Source organism: Crotalus tigris, unplaced genomic scaffold (assembly GCF_016545835.1).
Source record: "Crotalus tigris isolate CLP2741 ecotype Arizona unplaced genomic scaffold, ASM1654583v1 scf7180000017625.6296891, whole genome shotgun sequence".
Classification (NCBI taxonomy): domain Eukaryota; kingdom Metazoa; phylum Chordata; class Lepidosauria; order Squamata; family Viperidae; genus Crotalus; species Crotalus tigris.
The window spans coordinates 3,942,096-3,961,517 of NW_024096520.1; the positions used below are offsets into that span (position 1 = coordinate 3,942,096).

General features: G+C 42.6%; 1 protein-coding gene across 2 annotated transcripts in view; it reads right to left on the minus strand.

The window, feature by feature from the left end:
- Nucleotides 1-19,422, minus strand: part of RBM6 (RNA binding motif protein 6) — an 86,408-nt gene that overhangs the window by 41,573 nt on the left and 25,413 nt on the right. For both annotated transcript variants that reach the window (XM_039333865.1, XM_039333856.1), the window contains exons 3-5: nucleotides 17,419-18,724; nucleotides 16,717-16,806; nucleotides 15,376-15,445 (exon numbers count right to left, since the gene is read on the minus strand). In XM_039333865.1, coding sequence (XP_039189799.1) covers nucleotides 15,376-15,445; nucleotides 16,717-16,806; nucleotides 17,419-18,724 — 1,466 coding nt within the window. The remainder of the gene's footprint in view (nucleotides 1-15,375; nucleotides 15,446-16,716; nucleotides 16,807-17,418; nucleotides 18,725-19,422) is intronic.

Here is a 19,422-nt window from a genome sequence, read left to right on the forward strand (position 1 = left end):
GCCTCAACCTTTTTTTCCCTACACAGACTCTTAATAGCCTCTAGGACAGGGATTTGACTGCATTTCCTGTTGAGCCTCAGATGGAGATATACAGATTTACCATAGGCTGACACATGGTTTCCAGATGTTAAATAATTAGGGATTGTGTTGATTTACGTGCAATGCCAAAATTTCCCCAACACTTGGAGCAGAGTTTCCTATTAAAAGTGACACAGAAGTGCTAATGAAAATAAAACATCAACGATGCCCTAAATTACTATATATATATATAAAAAAACAACATTTAAACATATAGATAACAACATTTAAACCTATAGGGCAGTGATGGCGAACGTTTTAGAGACCGAGTGCCCAAACTGCAACCCAAAACCCACTTATGTATCGGCGGGTGCCAGGTGGGCATGGCCCATTGGGTGGGCATGGCTTCGGTGGTAACGGCAGACTGGGTGGGACTAAAAAGTTCAATCAATCAATTCCAACTTTGCGAGATCTTTTTTTTCCCTGTGAGAAGTTGAAATTGATTGATTGATTGAACCCCCCCTCTTTTTTTGTACACGACGGCAGAGGCCTAAAGCAAGAAAGTTTTATAAAACCCAGATGAAGGCCTAGGACTGGGGTGATGGCATGCGTGACCACAGAGAGAGCTCTGCGTGCCACCTGTGGCACGCGTGCCATAGGTTCGCCACCACGGCTATAGAATGACCAAATTCTATATGCATGTTTATCCCTATTCTACATTGTTAGTTTATGCTGGAAAGAAATGTACATAACAAATGTAAATATTGTTTCATATTTACAAGAAACAGGATGCATCATAGTAGTGTCATTTTAATAGCATCCGCAGACTGTAGTTCTGCTAATAATATTGCTATGCTCCAAATTAGTTAAATTTCAGATAAAGCAATAATCACATTGAAAACAACACAAAACTAGAAAAATCACTGTAACATCTGTGTGAAAATTTTAAAATTAAAATTTAGTTGTGAAGAAGTGATGATTATGACATATGCACCATACTCAACAGAAAGAAATCCCATGTAGGTATCAAAATGATGGAAACATTTAAAATTACTCATGGTGTGGTGAACTTCTCTTGTTCATAATATTACAGCTTACTGAAGCAGAAAGATGGGAGATGGGAGATGAATGGTGTTTAGGACCCAAGCGTCTGTGGTGGTGGCCTCCCACTGTTGAGTGAAGAGGGACAACCTGCCCCCTATGGGAGGGACAGTCCGAGAATCAGTTAGACCGCCGGAATGGACGATCCCCCCCAAAAAAAGGCCGTTTGCCCTGAAACTGTTGTCTGGGTCTGGGACTCGGCCTGTCAGCCAGGCGGTCCTGCCTGGCCGTGAATGGGTGGTGGGATTGAGTATAGCTGGGACTAGGACCTGACCGAAAGGACTGTCTGCGGCGTAAGGGTTGGCCCATCTGTCAGCACGTCTGGTAAGATGGCTAAGTACCTTGCGTTTGTCTTTGTTCTCAGTCAGGTACAGTGCCAAGGCTTCCACGAATAGTTTGCCACCCTGGTACGGAGCTGCTGCCAGGCGCCATTTGGACTTGGCGTCAGCATGCCAGTGCTTTAGCCAGAGCATGCGACGTGCTGTCACGTTGGATGCCATGGCCCTGAAGGAAAACCTGGCAGCGTGTAGAGTCGCATCGGAAGCATATTCCATTGCCGCTACTAGCTTGCTCAGGTCCTAATGTGTACAAACATCCTCCGAGGGAATTCTGGCTTGGAGCTGTCGGAGCCAGGGGAGAGAGGACCTTGTAAAAAAAGATGCTGAGGTGATTGCCCTAATAGCCCACGCTGCCGCCTGATGGGTCCTGCAGAATGTTAGTTCCCATCTCCGATCCTCCGCCTTCATTGCCTCAGATATATCTCCTGAGATTGTGGTGGGGAATACGAGAGGGGCCAAGGGGTCATCCACCAAGGGCACCTCCAGCGCATCTGCTAAATCTTGAGCAAAGCTGAACAGCTTTTTTATCATTCCCACTGGGGAGGGGAAAAGTGCCAGGGAAGACCCACTGTTTCCAGATCGCATTGAGGAATAGGGGCGGGCAAGGTATATGATGTTGTGTTGCTACCGATTCGGTGAAGACAGGGTCCGCATCTGAATCGGATGTTGTTGTTGTCACTGGCGTAGACTGATCGGGACCAATGTGAGCTGTAGAACTGGCCTTACGAAGCAAGGGTATGAAAAGAGAGGGATTAAAAAGCCCGCCGAACGGTGACGGGTCCGGGGAAGGCTCCTCCTCCTCCGACCACAAGGCATCTAATTCCTGGTCATATTCCGGAGGGGTTGAGGCCCTGCTATATGAAGAATGGGACGGGGAGGGAGGTTCGTGATATCCTGTGGTTGCTGATTGGGGAATCGGGAGGGAAACAACTGAATCAGCCCTGGCCATCTGTGATCTAGCCGCAAGAGCCCAATCCACCGCCTGAGCAATTAACGCTTGAAGGCGGTCCTCAGGGGGGGAAGGCGTCAGCTTTGATTACCCTGAGTCCAGCAGCCGTGGGGGTGAAGGTAGCTTCTGGGACCAGACGCTGGACCTGTGGTACCGGTACCGATTGAGGAATGTAAATGTCCCGATCTGGTCCAGGCGGAGTGGGAGAGGTGAGTGGCTCTCCTGGTGACCAGACCCCCTGGGCAGAGATAGAAGGACCTAGTGGTAAGTCAAAAAGGGGGGCTTCAGCTTGTTCAGAATCAGCTCTGGCCTGTTTTTGTGCTTTAGAAAATTCTTTCTCCAGAGCCTGGTGTCTCCTGCTGGCCTGCTTCTCCACCAATTTTGAGGTCTTTCCCGCAGAGATGGCCTTGGCCGAGATTCTATCTGCGGCCTCCTGGTTGGAGGATCTGGGCCGTTTCCGGCCCGAAGAAGGAGGTAAGGCGTCCTTGGTCTGGGAGGCCGGGTTGTCCTCCATCGAAATCACTACCAGAGGGTACCCCTGGTAGTGATTTCGATTGGCGGGTGAGAGTGAAGGTCAGGGGATAATGATCACCCTGACCCCCTGGTCACCAGACCGACGCTAATGACTGGTGGCATCTACAGCTGTGGCAAAGTCAACGAGGTGACGACAGCCAGCCTGCTCGTAGGGTGTACTGTGTTGCCAGGCCAGCAAGGTTATAAGTGGCAACACGGTTTGCATGGTGGGCGGAACTGTGGGATGGCAATAATTCCTTGCGTGCTGACCACAGTCCTGTGGATGACCCACCAGGAGGTGACCAGGTATGGAGACTCCAGATTAGGGCCTATAATTTGGGCCCCGTGGACCTTGTTCTCCAGGAAAAAAGGACAAAAAAATAAAAGGAAGAAAAAATTATGACTGGAGTGGTATGAGGAGGCTTTAAAACACCTCAGGGGAAGCCCCTTATTGCAGGCCCCAGGGAATTACTACAGGTGCTGCACGGGTGCAGAATGCACGGCCTATAGGCCAGTGAAATGGAGCATGAGGCTCGTTCAAAAAGGCGGCCGCGGCCTGGCTAATTCTCCCTTTTGCAGAGAAAAGAGAGCTCTGAAAGCGGAATCCGAGGAGCGCAGTGCTGGCCTACTCCCCTGAACCAGGACCCCAAATGTGCCTGAAATGACTGTGGAGAAGAGGAGGATCCCCTCCCCCAGTTGTGGTCCCTGGTGAAAGAAAGTCAGCAGCCATGCGGTCCGCATGGCGGTCGCAAGGTTGAATTCCCCCCCCGATCGATTTTCGGAGAGGGCGAAGACGGTCCGCACGCCTGTCTAATTAGCCTTTCCAGCGAAGGGAATGATCAGCAAACCCCATAGGAGGCGGCCACCGAAGCGGAGAGAAAGAGACCAAAAAAACAAGGGGCTTCGGTTTTGAAGCGAAGGAGAAAAGATCGGCCACACGTGAGTGAAAAATGGACGATCCGACTGACACACAGCTGCTGAAGCAGCAGCGGTAATCACCGCCGAAGGGGCAAATGAGGGGGATGTTAATAGCCCTGAGGGAAGGGAAGGAAAGGAATTCTGGTACTTAAGCAGTCAACTGAAGCAGCGCTGATCCCAGCGCTGCTCAGGAGACTGAGGCAATATGGAAAAATCACGAATGGGAACTGATGAGGAGGATAGCAATGGCACTGAGCCCAGTGCTGTTTGAGGGGAAGAAAGGAGAATGAGAGCCTCCATTCCGTCTGAATCACAGGGGGAATTTAGGTATTTAACAGCCAAGCTGAAGCAGCGCTGATCCCAGCACTGCTCAGGAGGCTTAGGAAATATGGAAAATCCACCAATGGGACTCAATCTACCTACCTATGAGCCAAATTTGCACATCTGTCCTGGGCAAGATCAAGTCGAGACTGGGATACCCTAGTCCAGGACAGGCGTAGCAGGTTTGGCTGACTTGATCTGATTGGGCAGGAACACAGTCTAAACCCATTGGTGGATTCTCCATCTCCTGTGCTGGAGAATTGAACTAGAAATATGGGAGCAGGTGAAGAATAAAAATGAGCAACAACTCAAATTGATAAGATAGGGACTGAAGAAATACATTTATATGTAACTTGAAATACTTATCGGTAGCTAAATCACACATCTGTCATAATCTGTGAGGATTATGTTTATTATATTAATACTCAATCTTGTCAGATAAAATGTCTCAATGAATAATTTTAAAGACTAATAACAATTTAATTTAATCTTTATAATTTAATATTTTAAAGACTAATAAAAATTACCCAAATAGATGGATCAGATTCTATGCAGAATATTTTTTTTGAATTTTATATGTGTGTGTATGTGATGATGATAATAGGGCTTTTCAACCAGTTGTAAGGGTACCACCTATGGTACATTGGCACCTGGCAGGTGGTTTGCGAACATCCTAGAAAAGTGGTTGTGGGGGAGGGGAATGAGCTGAACCAGTGGCAGCACCGCACAAGCCTGAGCGAGAGATGGCTGGAACTGCAGGGCTGTCAGGGCTCAGTGGAAGCGCCAGGATCAGCGCCGGGCTCCAGCTGGAGCTCGACACTGATCCTGGCACTCCTGCTGAGCCCAGAAGAAGCACCAATCAGCTGGAATGTTGCAGCATCTCCAGGGTCTTGTGATTTACATTCAAATGCTTGGCAACTGATTCATATTTATGACAGTCAGTGTCTCAGGGTCATGTGAAGTAACCAAAACCTGCTGCAACCCACCCAGCAGATGGGGGGAATAAAAACCAAACACCCCCACCCCACCCCCGCTGCCAATCCTCAATAGAAATGCTCACAACAATGGAAACCTCAGACTGGAGGAAGAGCGCCGCCGGGTGGGCAGGCAGATGTCTTGCTCGGCTGTGGCTTGGGGGGCACTTTTTTCAGTGCCATTGTAACTTCAAACAGTCACTAAGCAAACTGTTGTAAATCGAGGACTACCTGTACTTTATCACTTTTTTCCTTGGCGGGGGTCATCACGTTTTTGACACCTTGCTAGGCGACTGGTAGTACTCGGATATTGCCATATCCTAAAAGTGGTATAATGGGTGAAAAGATTGAAAAGCCCTGATCTAGTCCAACCCCCTGCTCAGGCAGGAAACCCTATACCATTTCACACAAATGGCTGTCCAGTCTCATCTTAAAACTTCTGTTCTAACTGTGAGAAAAATTCTCCTTAGTTCTAGGTTGCTCCTGTCACAGGTTCCGACTAATGAAGCACTTCAAAGAACTTTCAGGCATGTTTCCTAAAGTCTTTATTACAGAGCTACAATTTTGCCGGTCACCATCATGGACGTATTGATGCCAGAATCTGACTTCCTCTCGCTGGCATCAATCTTTTCTTGCTAAACCCCTCCCTTGTCTTGCAGTCACAAGTCACATTATCCAATTAGTGTGAAGGTCAAAAGTTTACTTCCTCTTTCTTTCCCGGGCTTCCCCCTCCACTCTAAGCTATGTATTAACCCAGTAATTATCAGACAGTTTTGCATATTGTCAAAGAAAGAATATACAGTATTTGCAACATTGACATCCGGCCCCCCTTACAAGAAGGACAGATCCTGTAAAGTAAACAAAAGCATATGTTAAGGGTTATCTTTCGGTTTGCTGGGATGTTTCACATGAAACCTTTCGATCAATCTGTCAGCGTTCACTTCACTAGATTCCACCCAGGTGGCTTCAGACAATGGGTATCCCTTCCATTGTACTAAGTACTGTAATTTCCCTCTAAAAATTCTGGAGTCAAGAATACGTTTCACTTCATAGTGGGTCTGCCCTGCCACTACGAGGGGTCCAAGTGCCTTCTTTGGAGGAGGTCTTAAAGTGGAGCCCCGATAAGGCTTCAACAAACTACAATGGAAAACTGGATGAATTTTCCCTAACAGTTTAGGGAGTTTTAGTTGTACTGTGACTGGGTTGATGACCTTTACTATGGGGAAAGGCCCCAAGAATTTTGGTCCCAATTTCTTGCTGGGCAATTTGAGGCGTAGATATTTAGTTGACAGATAGACCTTTTCCCCAACTTGGAATGTTCTTTGGGGAGCCCTCTTTTTATCAACCTGCTTTTTATAGGTTTCAAAAGTCTTTTTAAAAGCAGTTTTTGTGTTTTTCCAAACTTCTTCCCACCCTCTCACACATTGATCAAGTGTCTGTGAAGCGGAGGGCAACTGAGGCTATTCAGGTATTGGGTTAAATTCTTTCCCTGTGGCTACTTTGAAAGGCGTGTAGCCGGTGCTGCTGTGCACGGAATTATTGTACGCCACCTCCGCAAAAGGGAGGAGATCAGTCCAGTTCGTCTGTTGGTAAGAAACGTAGCACCTAAGATATTGCTCCACCATTTTGTTAGCGGCTTCAGAGGCCCCATTGGTGGCTGGATGAAAAGCAGATGACAACCCTTGAGATGATCCAATCAATGTAAGGAAATTTCTCCAAAACTTCGCTGTGAATTGCACCCCCATCTGAGATTATTCACTTAGGGGCACCATGCAGCCGGTAGATATGTTTCAGGAACAATTTGGCCAGTAGTTGGGCAGATGGGAGTCCTTTGCAGGCGATGAAATGAGCCTGTTTCGAGAACAGGTCTATCACAGTCCAGATGACAGTATTTCCCTTACTTTCAGGTAGGTCCACTATAAAGTCCATAGCTATTTCTTCCCAGGGTTGGGAAGGGTCTGCCACAGGTTGCAGTAACCCAGGAGTTTTCCCCGGGATTCTTTTCATTGTGGCACATACAGTACAACTTTTTACATAGTTTTCCACATCCTTTTTCAGCCCCGGCCACCAGAATTGCCGGCAGGTGAGGTGTAGGGTTTTCAAATATCCAAAGTGTCCGGCCTGCTTTACATCGTGGCTGTGTTTGAGAGCATTAAGATGGAGCGCTTCTGGCAAATATAACTTCCCCCCTTTGTAAGCCAAGCCATCCCTGCATGTTAGGGACGCTTGATTATCTTTGAAGCATTGGTCAGTGAGGAGCTCTCGTTTTATTTTCTTCACTCCAGGGTCATCAGGATTGGGGACCCTGCGAGGTGTAAGTTGAGCAACAGTTTGTGGATTGGGAATAATTGCCTCGTTAACCTGCTCTCGTTCACTTTTGTACTGGGGCAACACGGGAAACCTCACCCGGCCCGGACACGGAAAGGATTGACAGATCAATAGCTCTTTCTCGATTCTGTGGGTGGTGGTGCATGGCCGTTCTTAGTTGGTGGAGCGATTTGTCTGGTTAATTCCAATAACGAACGAGATTCTGGCATGATGTCACAGGTTCCGACTAATGAAACACTTCAAAGAACTTTCAGGCATGTTTCCTAAAGTCTTTATTACAGAGCTACAATTTTGCCGGTCACCATCATGGACGTATTGATGCCAGAATCTGACTTCCTCTCGCTGGTATCAATCTTTTCTTGCTAAACCCCTCCCTTGTCTTGCAGTCACAAGTCACATTATCCAATTAGTGTGAAGGTCAAAAGTTTACTTCCTCTTTCTTTCCGGGGCTTTCCCCCCCCCACTCTAAGCTATGTATTAACCCAGTAATTACCAGACAGTTTTGCATATTGTCAAAGCAAGAATATACAGTATTTGCAGCATTGACATCTCCTCTCTTTGGTGTTTCCATCCGTTGCTTCTTGTCCTGCCTTCAGATGCTTTGGAGAATAGCTTGACTCCCTCTTCTTTGTGGCAACCCATGGGATATTGGAACACTGCTATCATGTCACCCTTGTCCTTCTCTTCATTAAACTAGACATTCCCAATTCCAGCAACCATTCCTTATATGTTTTAGCCTCCAGTCCCTTGATTATCTTTGTTGCTCTTCTCTGTACTTTCTAGAGTCTCAACATCTTTTTTTACATCATGGTGACAAAACTGGATGCAGTATTCCAAGTGTGGCCTTACCAAGGCATTGTAAAGAGGTATTAACATTTCACATGATCTTGATTCTATCCCTCTGTTAATGCAGCCTAGCACTGTGTTTGCTTTTTTGGCAGCTGTAGCACACTGCCGGCTCATATTTAAGTGATTGTCCACTAGGACTCCAAGATCCCTCTCTACTATTGAACAAGGTACCACCTATACTGTACCTGTGCATTTGCTTTTTCTTGCCTAAATGTAGAACCTTACCTTTTTCACCACTGAATTTCATTTTGTTAGATAGTGCCCAATGTTCAAGTCTGTCAAGTTCCTTCTGTATCTTAAGCCTATCTTTTGGAGTGTTGGCTATTCCTGCCAGCTTGGTGTCGTCTGCAAATTTGATGAGTTCCCCATCTATCCCCTCATCCAAATCATTGATGAAGATGTTGAAGAGCACTGGGCCCAGAACAGAGCCCTGGGGCACCCCACTACACACTTCCCTCCATGTAGATGCAATTCCATAGAGGACCACAAGCTGAATACAGCCGGTCAGCCAGCTACGAATCCATCTGGTGGTGATGCTGTCTAACCCACATTTATATTACATACATACAAACGTACATACATACATACATATATATATATATATATATATATATATATATATATATATATATATATGATTTCTGAGGTTTTCGCGGGTGTTTGTATGTAGGTCTCTGGTTATTCGGGTTTTCTCCCGCGTCAAATTGGAAGTGTCTTGGTGACGTTTCGACGAAGTCTCATTCATCATCTTCAGGCTAGTGCTTGCTCCTAGAAGCACGAAGCCAAAAGCACCAGCCTGAAGATGACAAATGAGACTTCGTCGAAACGTCACCAAGACACTTCCAATTTTGACGCAGGAGAAAACCCAAATAACCAAAGACCTACATATGTATGTATGTATGTATGTATGTATATACACACACACACATTGTGTGTGTATATATGTGTGTATGTATATATGTGTATATATTTGTGTGTGTGTGTGTGTCTACAACTACATATTCTATTATATCATAATGCAACTTTAGTTCTGCAAGCATTTAGTTCTCAAAAATTACTTAAACATAACTAATCATTTTCTAGATCTGGAATCAAGATTTTTGCCTCATGTGATAGAACCCTGTTTGGTTAGTTATCCGTGTGGCTAGCAATGAGACAGGAATAAGTTGTCAAAATGCCATTTTTGTGTTCTACAAATCTTAGGGAAAGAAGTGAGTTGCTATCAAGTCTTGCATTTTAATAATTTTCTTCTAAGATACCTTAAATTAACTATATAAACAATTATTTAATTCAATATAAGCAGGTGCATTCTCTCCCATTCCCATTGAGATACTATACCAGTGGTTTTCAACCTTTCTAATGCCGTGACCCCATAATACAGTTCCCCATGTTGTGGTGACCCCCAAGTGGGTGTGGCCACCAATAAGAGGGAGTAGGTCAGCTAGGGAAAAGGGAAAAAAATGGCGGACAACGTGGTTTGGCGACCCCCGTGAAATGGTCGTTCGACCCCAAATGGGGTCCCGACCCACAGGTTGAGAACCACTGTACTATACCCTTCCTAAAGAACTGATCCTGAAAAATTATTCAGTGCACTATAAGACTATAGTGGAAAAGAATGACCAGAGAACATTCCTTTTCTCTTGTGTATATATATCTGGCCATTAAAGACAAAAACAAGCTGGATTTCTAAATATTGCAAAAAAAAAAAAAATGGGTAGGTTGCTTTAACATTTATAAGAAGTCATAAGTCATGTTTTATTAAGGAAAAAAAGGGCCTTATCACTTGATAATTCTTCTGATCAAACTAAAGCATCTTCAAGCTGCCCCAGTAAATTAGCAGTAAAACAAACACAGAAATTGTCCAGGTCTATAAAATATTTGACTTCTACAATACAGTGCATTTCTAGACTTGCTTTGCATTTATTACGCTTTCATTCCACCCGATATCTGAATATCTCTAAGTGGATTACAAATTATTTATAAACTTAAATGTTTCTATTTTTTTTAAAGCAAACAAAAGCAGCAAAACAATACAAATAATAATAATAATAATAATAATAATAATAATAATAATAATAATAATAATAGTAGTAGTAGTAGTAGTAGTAGTAGTAGTAAAGTTGGAAGGGACCTTGGAGGTCATCTAGTCCAACTCCCTGCTCAGGCAGGAAACCCAACACCATTTCGGACAAATGGCTGTCCAGTCTCTTCTTAAAAACTTCCAGTGTTGGAGCATTTACTGCTTCTGGAGGCAAGCGGTTCCACTGATTAATTGTTCTCACTGTCAGGAAGTTTCTCCTTAGTTCTAGGTTGCTTCTCTCCTTGATTAGTTTCCACCCGTTGCTTCTTGTCCTGCCTTCAGGTGCTTTGGAAAATAGCTTAATTCCCTCTTCTTTATGGCAGCCCCTGAGATATTGGAATACTGTTATCATGTCCCCCCTTGTCCTTCTCTTCGTTAAAGCAAAGTACAATTAATATTAGTTCAGGATAAATGTAAAATATAAATCTACTAGTTCACAGTTATGGCCATTTAATTCGAAGTACAAATGCCAGGGGAAAGAATAATGCCTCTCACACTGAAAATGTATTAATTCAAGGGCCAACCAACATTTCCAAAGGAGAGTAATCCAAAAGTCCCACAACCAGAGGGGAGCTACTGATTTCACTTCCCGTGAGTGATCCATCTAGAACAGGGGTATCAAACTGCCGGCCCACGGGCCAGACGTGTCATCCGGAAGCCACGCCCACCCCATTGCCAGCAATGGCAAAACTGTCCCAATACGTCTCGCGACGTCGCGAGTTTGACATGTCTGATCTAGAAGATGCCCACCAAGAATCACTGGAAAACCTGAGCAGGCACATATGGGAAGATATATTTTAAAGATATATTCTCCTGATGTCATTCAAAGCTTCAGCAAAGACACCACCAAAATCTTAAACTGGGATCAGAAATATATCAGCATTGAAAACAGCTGAATAATAGATACAAGTCACTAAACACAAACTCCTTTTCTCAGGGATTTTCATCTCAAAAGATTCACTACTTTGCAAGTTTCAACATGATCTAATTGATGTAATGAAAATAAGAATTTGCAAGTACTTGCTACACTTTTATAGATTATCCTATTTTAATACGCTATTGTATCTCCTGTACTTACTACTAGTAACTAAGTTTCCGTGGCAGCTATAGTATTTTAGTGGACAAAATCTTCCAAAAATAAACATTTTAATGGTTGTCTATAATTTGACCAATGTCATACACGTTAATATAAGGAAATGGGAATGCATTTGTTATACAATTTTGTTCAAATCTAAGTAAGGCGATATCACATCCTTTTGATACAAAATATGCAAAACCACAATGAAAATGACAAATAGCATTTTTAGTCCACATGCATCCAAAGGATGACATAGACTGAAGCTGCTGAGGCACAATACATAAACATGGTCTGACACTACTTAAAGCAGGGGTCCCCAACCCCCGGTCCCTGGACCAGTACCGAGCCGCGACATACCAGCAACCGGTCCACACACACAAGCAAACCCCCATCTGCGGGATGCAGGCAGCACACAAAACCACGCACCCTCCAGTCTGCAGAAAAATCTTTCTCCGTGGAACTAGTCCCTGGTGCCCAAATGGTTGGAGACCTCTGACTTAAAGCATGCTTATGCACTTTATTTAAAACAATTAGTGGCGGCTAAGACAGCTATGCTTTTTGCAGTACTATACAATATAATGACCTTATCTAGATAGCAATATTATAACCGTGTTTTCTACAGATTACTACTACTTATAATATAGTTCTCCTATATCATATAGTAATTAGAGCATATACTAACCATTTATTACACACCATATAAACAGAATATATGCTTACCCAAAAGATGACTGTCCTATTCTATTTCTTTACATATATATGGGACCTTGCTTGTAAAACTATGTTAAAAAAAGCTGACATGTGCTAAGGGAAACAGACCCAAACTTAGTAAGCCAGAGGTCCTGCAGCTTGGCAGCCCAGCTGGGGGTGGGAGGGAAACCAGGCCGTGTGAGCGGCGGTCTGACACGCACAGGCCCGTAGCTCCAATCACACAAGAAAGAAGCCTTTGGGGTATGTTCTCTGCTCCTTCAGGTTTCTCCAAGCCAAAAGCTTTTGCATAAGGATGGAAGGCCTGAAGCAGGGCGGGACTGCTCCCCCAAAGCCTTTGGTTCATTGCAAAAGCTTTTGACACCAAGAAATGAAGGCCTTAGGGGAGCGGTCTTGTGCTCCTTCAGACTCACCAAGGCTGCCCACGCTCCAAAAGCAGATCGGATATCCTGCGCAGGCAGCCTTGGTGAGTCAGCAAAACTGAACAGGGCATGCTTGTCCTACTCATCCTCTGCTCTCACCACTCCACTTTTGGAGTATAGGGACCAGGCGGCTTGGCAGCCCGTCTGGGGAAGGGGGAAGGAGGAGAGGGGAACTGGGCTGCGTGAGCAGCAGGCCAGCACGCATACACAGCTCCACGCACGCTAGTGGGGCTGCGCACGCACACCCCAGCCTGCCACTCAGGTGGCCTGGTTATAAATAGGCCAGGGCCTGGTAGTAGGCCATGGCCCACAGGTTAAGGACCTCTGTAGTAAGCTATACCCAAAGTAGTTTTTATTTCTATTTGCACAGAACATTTGCAGTGCTGTGCATCAAGTGGCAATGTGCACATCAAGATTACAAAACATCAGGAAACACTCAGAAAACAGAACTTAGGTTTAACCATGAATAATATTTATTTATTTATTTTATTAAATTATTTTATTTTATTAAGTTTATATGCCACCCCCCTTAAAGATAAGGCAACTGGATTACACAGAACATGGTGGTTTTACTAGAAGTTTGACATTATTAACAGTTACAAGGGCTCCAAATATAAAATTATAAATAATACTAGTCAGGTATGTTACGTAAACCAGACTTTAAACTAATCAGAATATCATGCTTGAGAAAAGTGATATAAAAGTATACATTTACAGGGGGAAAGATTTCCCACAATCTACCTTCTAAAAGTCTTGCTCATTATTCAAGACAGTAAGGGATTAGCTCATGGCTTTGTGTTTCATAAAAGTCTCTGCTTTCAAATAATGAATTTAGATTGAAAAAAAGCTTGTGAAGATGAATATTTTAGTTCTGAGAAATTATTCTCTTTTGTGCCTAGAGCAGATACACGTAACTTAAATACACAGAAATTTGTGGGATAATAACAGAATTCTGTATTGCCAAAGATTTTTCTCTGTGTACATTTTTCTGCATGTCACAAAATGTCTAAAAAGCAAGCTCTACTTAGTGCTGAAATATACATTAGTCAGCTGACTCCAATTTGTCTTCCAGATGCTTTCAAAACAGATCACAGCAACAGGAACAGACAAAAAACCCCCACAAGAGCAGATTTTGCCCTATAAGATCTGTAATATTTGTATCCCTTATTCTACATCATGTTGAACTTTATGAATATTTATTCGATGCCAGCATATTACAAATGTTCCCTAATGAAAGTCATCTGATACCAGTAATTGACATAAGAATTGGAGCCAGGAAACTGTCAACAAACCATTCTCTGAAATAAAAAGATAGTCACCCAAGTATTCATAAGTAAAGATTTTATTGATCAGTTTAGAATTATTTGCACCTGATGAGTCTGATGAGAGGAATCTTTTAAGGATAATATAGCAAACATTCAAATACATCTTCAGATACATTAACAGGAACAGAATCCAAATCACAGAAAGTTGTTTACTTTGATCTGGTCAGATCCCATTTTCAAAAAGAACAATGATAATTGAAACAGGTTCATCAGAGAACTACCGAGATAGGATCTGAAAACCGAGCAATATCATGAACAATCAAATTATCTGGCTATGTTTAGCTTACAGAAAAGAAAATTGAGGGGAGGTTTGACGGCTGTCTTCAGATATCTGGAAAATTCTTGAATGGAAGAGGGAGTGGTCTTATTCTCTCTGGTCCCAGAACAGAGGACAAGAGCCAGTGGATTGAAATTATGAGGAAGGAGGCTGAGGCTAGATATCAGGAGGAACTTCCTAATTGTACAAACTGTTTCCTAAGTGCAATGTACTGCCACATTGCACGGTTAATTCTCTTTCACTACAGGTCTTCAAACAGGGGCTACTATAAGGTTATCTAACAGATATTGTAATATATCCTGAACATGTTCCAGGTGATTGGGCTAGATTCCACGGTCCCTTCCAATTCTATGACTGTAAGACTATTTTTATTGAGATTGCTATAGGAAAAGGATTCCAGAGACAATTTTTTATTTTTTTTTTAAGTCACTGAAGACAAACTTTTACTAGTTCTTGAATTTTATGTTAGAACAAGTTTATCTTCTGTCTTTCAAAAGTACCTAACAATATTAATGCAGAGCTAGAAGGGGTGATTTGCAACAGAGTTTGCTAAACCTAATGCTGAAAATATCAAACCAGTAAAAAGACAAGTGAATAGTCCAGTGGTGGCGAACCTATGGCACGGGTGCCAGAGGCGGCACTCGGAGCCCTCTCTGTGGGCACACATGCCGTTGCCCCAGGCTTGCCTCCCCCCGCAACCCTTTCTTCAGCAGCCCCCCAGAAGGAGAGTCGCCCCTGAGCGTGGCCCACGCAGAGCAGCACAGCCAAGGACATGGCAGCCAGGCAGCATAGACAAGACTCTGCCCTCACACCCCATCGTGCACAGTTGATGCTGCAGGGCGCGGGCAGAGGGCGTGACCACCATGGTGCTGGTGGGCTGCCTGGCCGATCTGTGGCGGACCCTGGAGGCGGTGAGTGGCCCTGTGGGCAGGCGGGGTGGGGGATGGGGGCGGGGCAGGGGGTAGAGCAGGGGCGGGGCCAATTTTTGGGCACTCGGTCTCTAAAAGGTTCGCCATCACTGGAATAGACCATATGCCCCAAATTCCTCTTAAAATCAAAATTATAATGCTAGCAAGAAAAAACTGTACTGATAAGGCAAAATAGATCACCTGATCAATAATTATAGAAACATTAATGTAAATCTAACAAACTTAAAAAATTGAAAAAAAATCCCACCTGTGGTATAATCTTTTAGACGCAGGTTTTTCACTGGTGTTCCATCACAAGCTTGGAAAGCATTGAGAATCTATAAAAACAAAGTGTCCAGTTAAGTGGTAAAGCCTATATTATACTAACCATTTTAACACTGAATATTCATTCTGTTTGGCCCCAAAACAAGTAACAATGATTTCATATTAATGGAAATGAAAATGGAAAGCACTTGACAATGTAAGCTAAAGTAGACCAAACACTGTCACAATAAATTCACTTTTGCTACATATTTTTGGGGGGGAGGGTGTTCCCCTTCAATTTCTCTAATATAGTGCAGGTTGACCTCGTTCAGCAACCATATTTTCATCCATTCGAAGTTACGGCAGTGCTGAACAAAGGGATTTATAATCATTCCTCCAACTATTGTACTTTCCCTGCTAGTCATATGATTGCAATTCAGGCATTTGGGAAGGGCTCATCATTATGAAGGTTGCAATGTCCTAAGTTACACGATTACCAGTTGTGTCCTTCACTGCCAGCTTCTGACAAGCAAAGTCAATGAGGAAGCCAGCAGGACTTCACGAATGGTGACTACATGACCAGGATACTGCAACTGCATAGGAGTCGCCTAACAAATGCAAGTGCAAGTGCTACAACTTCTTCTGTCACAAGTCAACACAGTCATGTGATGTCACGATTTATGACATCACTTATCAATTACCAATCTCAATTACCATCCTTAAGTGAGCACTACCTATAAAGCTTTGTTCTGCCACTGTACCTCAGATTATAGTGTTCAGAAAAAGCTGCTAACTGTTTAAGGATATTAAAAAGTTAATCTGTTTTAATTGTAAAATAAATACAGATTAGACATTGAAGGAATTTGGAACAGCCCAAGAAAAGACAAAGTCTTGTGATCAACGCCAAACTACCCTGCTGAGAACCTAATCCTCCTTTTTGTTAAATCAGGGCAAAACAAATGTATCTTCTTCCTATTAAAGCATTCCAGTATTAAAAGAAACATAATATATATATAACTGGCACATTTCAACATTTTAAGAAAAGTGAACATGAACTAGCTTTGAAACTACATTAAAATTATGCAAACTTGTCATAAATCACTATTAAATCAGCACAGATCTATTTTTCCAAATACAACTCTATTAACATTTTTATAGAAACTATCTTAAACAGTCAAAAGCAAACTGCAGGCGTTTTTTTCCTTTCTCTCTACAGTCCCTGAAACCCCTTCTAACTGCATTGTTAAATTCTGTTTTTCTATTATTTGGAACTGAGAAACACAAAGCTATAATATACAGTTAATGTATCATCTATTACTAGGTAAACTTCATAAACACAACTTACCTCATCTTTTGTAGCAGTTTCAGGGACTCTTCCTAGTCGAATCAATTTGCTTGGCTTGGTATCTTTGAGACAGGTTCTATAATCCTGGTCCTTCAAAATAAAATTCAAAAGGGTTTTAAAGTCAATACGGAAGCAGAGGAAAGATGCAACAAGTCAAACATAGCTGAAAGTGTGTAAATTCCCCTAAAAAGGTACACTACAATCCTTAATTATTTATATTTTATAAAACATCTTATCATCAAGGTGCTAAGATTGCATGTAAAAGACATCAATTTATAAGAAAAAATTATAACTAAAGAAATTAGGCACAGAAAGCTGTACGGAAGACTCAGTGTTTTATTGATTAAAATGTGAAGTAAAGGTTTATAGGTTCAAATCCACCTTCAACCACGGATTTAGGCTGACTATTATCCCTCATACCAATCAGATTGTTTTTATGAGAAAAACTTGGAACAGAGAAAACTATGCCTATCAACTTAAACTCAAGCAAAGGCAAACTATAAACCCAATTAATAAATAATCTCATGTTACAATACCTACACTTCAATTTACAGATTTAATTATGCAAGGAGTGAGGTGTAATGGACCAAAGGAGAATTAATTTCATTACAGCTCACAGCTTTTATTTTTAAAGTGTTATCATCTTCTAGTAAGCATTTTATAAATGTGATTAAGATAGAAGCTTTACAATAAATTGCGTACCTGAAGGTCTGGTGAAGAATCTTTACAAGATTTCCCATCAGCAAAAGATTTGCCGTGTTCATAGTCAAAGACCTGACATCCTGGAAGACGATGATCTACATCTCGATACTCAATGCCCCTGTAGTCTGTATCCTGCCTTCCAAGGAAATCCAGATCACTTTTTTCTTTTAGTCCAGGTAATTCAGTTACTTGCTCTTCTTTTGCAGAAATCTCCTGATTGCTAACAAAGCCCTGAGCGGGCTTATCTTGGTCCGGAAGATTGGGAAGAAGATTGCGGCTATTTTGGAACTCTAGGGAAGATTCAGTCTTAAGATTTTGTTCTTGGGGTTCTTCTTCTCTGGCTCTTGATTCTGAATGTGGCAAATCCTCATTCTGAATACTCAATGAAGACCTGTCTCTAGCAACTACAGTCTCTTCTATCTTGCATTCTCTATCTGCTGATTGTGCTGTAGATTGACCGTGATGGAAATCTACGATGTTTGAGTCTGCTGAGGGTCTCTCCCTTTCTGCAAAATCCAGCGGTGGTGGGGCATCCCTACCTCTAAAATCTTGATCAGCCTGAGGTTTTGGCCTATTTCTAAAATTTGGGTGGGGTACATCTCTGTCTCTGAAGTCTGAATCAGCTGCACCCATATTTCTCAAATCTGTATCAGGTACATCTCTTTTCCTAAACTCTGAATATGGTTGCTCTCTGCTCCTATAATCTTGTTCAGGCATGTCTCTTGCTCTAAAGTGTGGGTGTGATCCGTCTCTATTTCTGAAATCCAAATCAGATGTTCCCCTAGCACGACACTCTGATGAAGTATCCTCTCTGCCTCTATAGTTCATTGTGTGAGCTTCCCTATCTCTATAGTTCATTCGGAATGTATCTCTATTTCTATAATCCATAGGAGGAATATCTCCTCCACTATAATCCACAGACTGGCCTTCTGTATCCTGAAAATTTCCAGGATACATCTCCCTACCCCTAAAGTCTGGAAGGAGAGGTACCCTAGCTCTGAAGTCCAACTGTGAATCATCCCTACTCTGAAAATCTGAAGGCGAGTAATCTCTGTTTCCAAAATCATGCATATGACCCTCCCCACCTCTGAAGTCACTACGTGGTCCATCTCTACCTCCAAAGCTGAAAGTAGATTCCTCTCTGTTTGCAAACTGAGGATTGAGGATGCCTGGGAGTCCCTGGATATCAAAAGGAAGTGATTCTCTGCCAGAGAAGTTGCCAGAGTGTCTTTCTTGAGCAAGACTATCAAGGGGAGGAGAGTAATCCCTGTTCCACCCGGGAGCAAATCTTTCTTCTTGGCTCCCACTGTAGAAATAAAGACAGTGTTATTCATAATGTCCTTCGAGTTTGTAATCTACACATCAGCATGTTCTTCTCTAACTTTAACAGAGCTGTTCAACAGTAAGATCCGCAGAAGATAGTGAAGTTTGGTAGTTTAAGAGGTGGTAGTATACGACAGACGTGATAAGTAAACTTGAGCACTCTTATGTCACCATAGTTCCCAGAAGAACTCAACATGGAATACCTGAAATATTAATGAGTTAAGGTAACAATCTACATAGTCTCACAATAAATTAAGTTGGGAACTTTAGAGAGTTTAAGAGGCCACCATAATTATCTTGCATGCTCCTTCAGCCAGGGAATATTCCTTAAACCTGGTTTTATCACAATTTTAAAAAGGAATTCTTTTAAGCTCTCCTATATAAAGAATTCCTTGTTCAACATTCAAAGAAACAGTTATTAATACAAGGCACTATTTCAATATATGTAAACTTCCACATCTTGTCTTTCCAATGTTATGTTCTACTTATTACCAGTTGGAAGGGAACTAAAAGCATACTATACTATTTTACAGCAAAATTACATTTTGTAAGTTATTTCACAATTGCATAAAGATAGAAACAATGATAATATTCTTGACAGTATTCCTTTGCTATTATAATTTTTCATTAAAATTGTTTATTTTGGCAGTGGTCTGAAGAATGTTATTTTACTCTTAACAT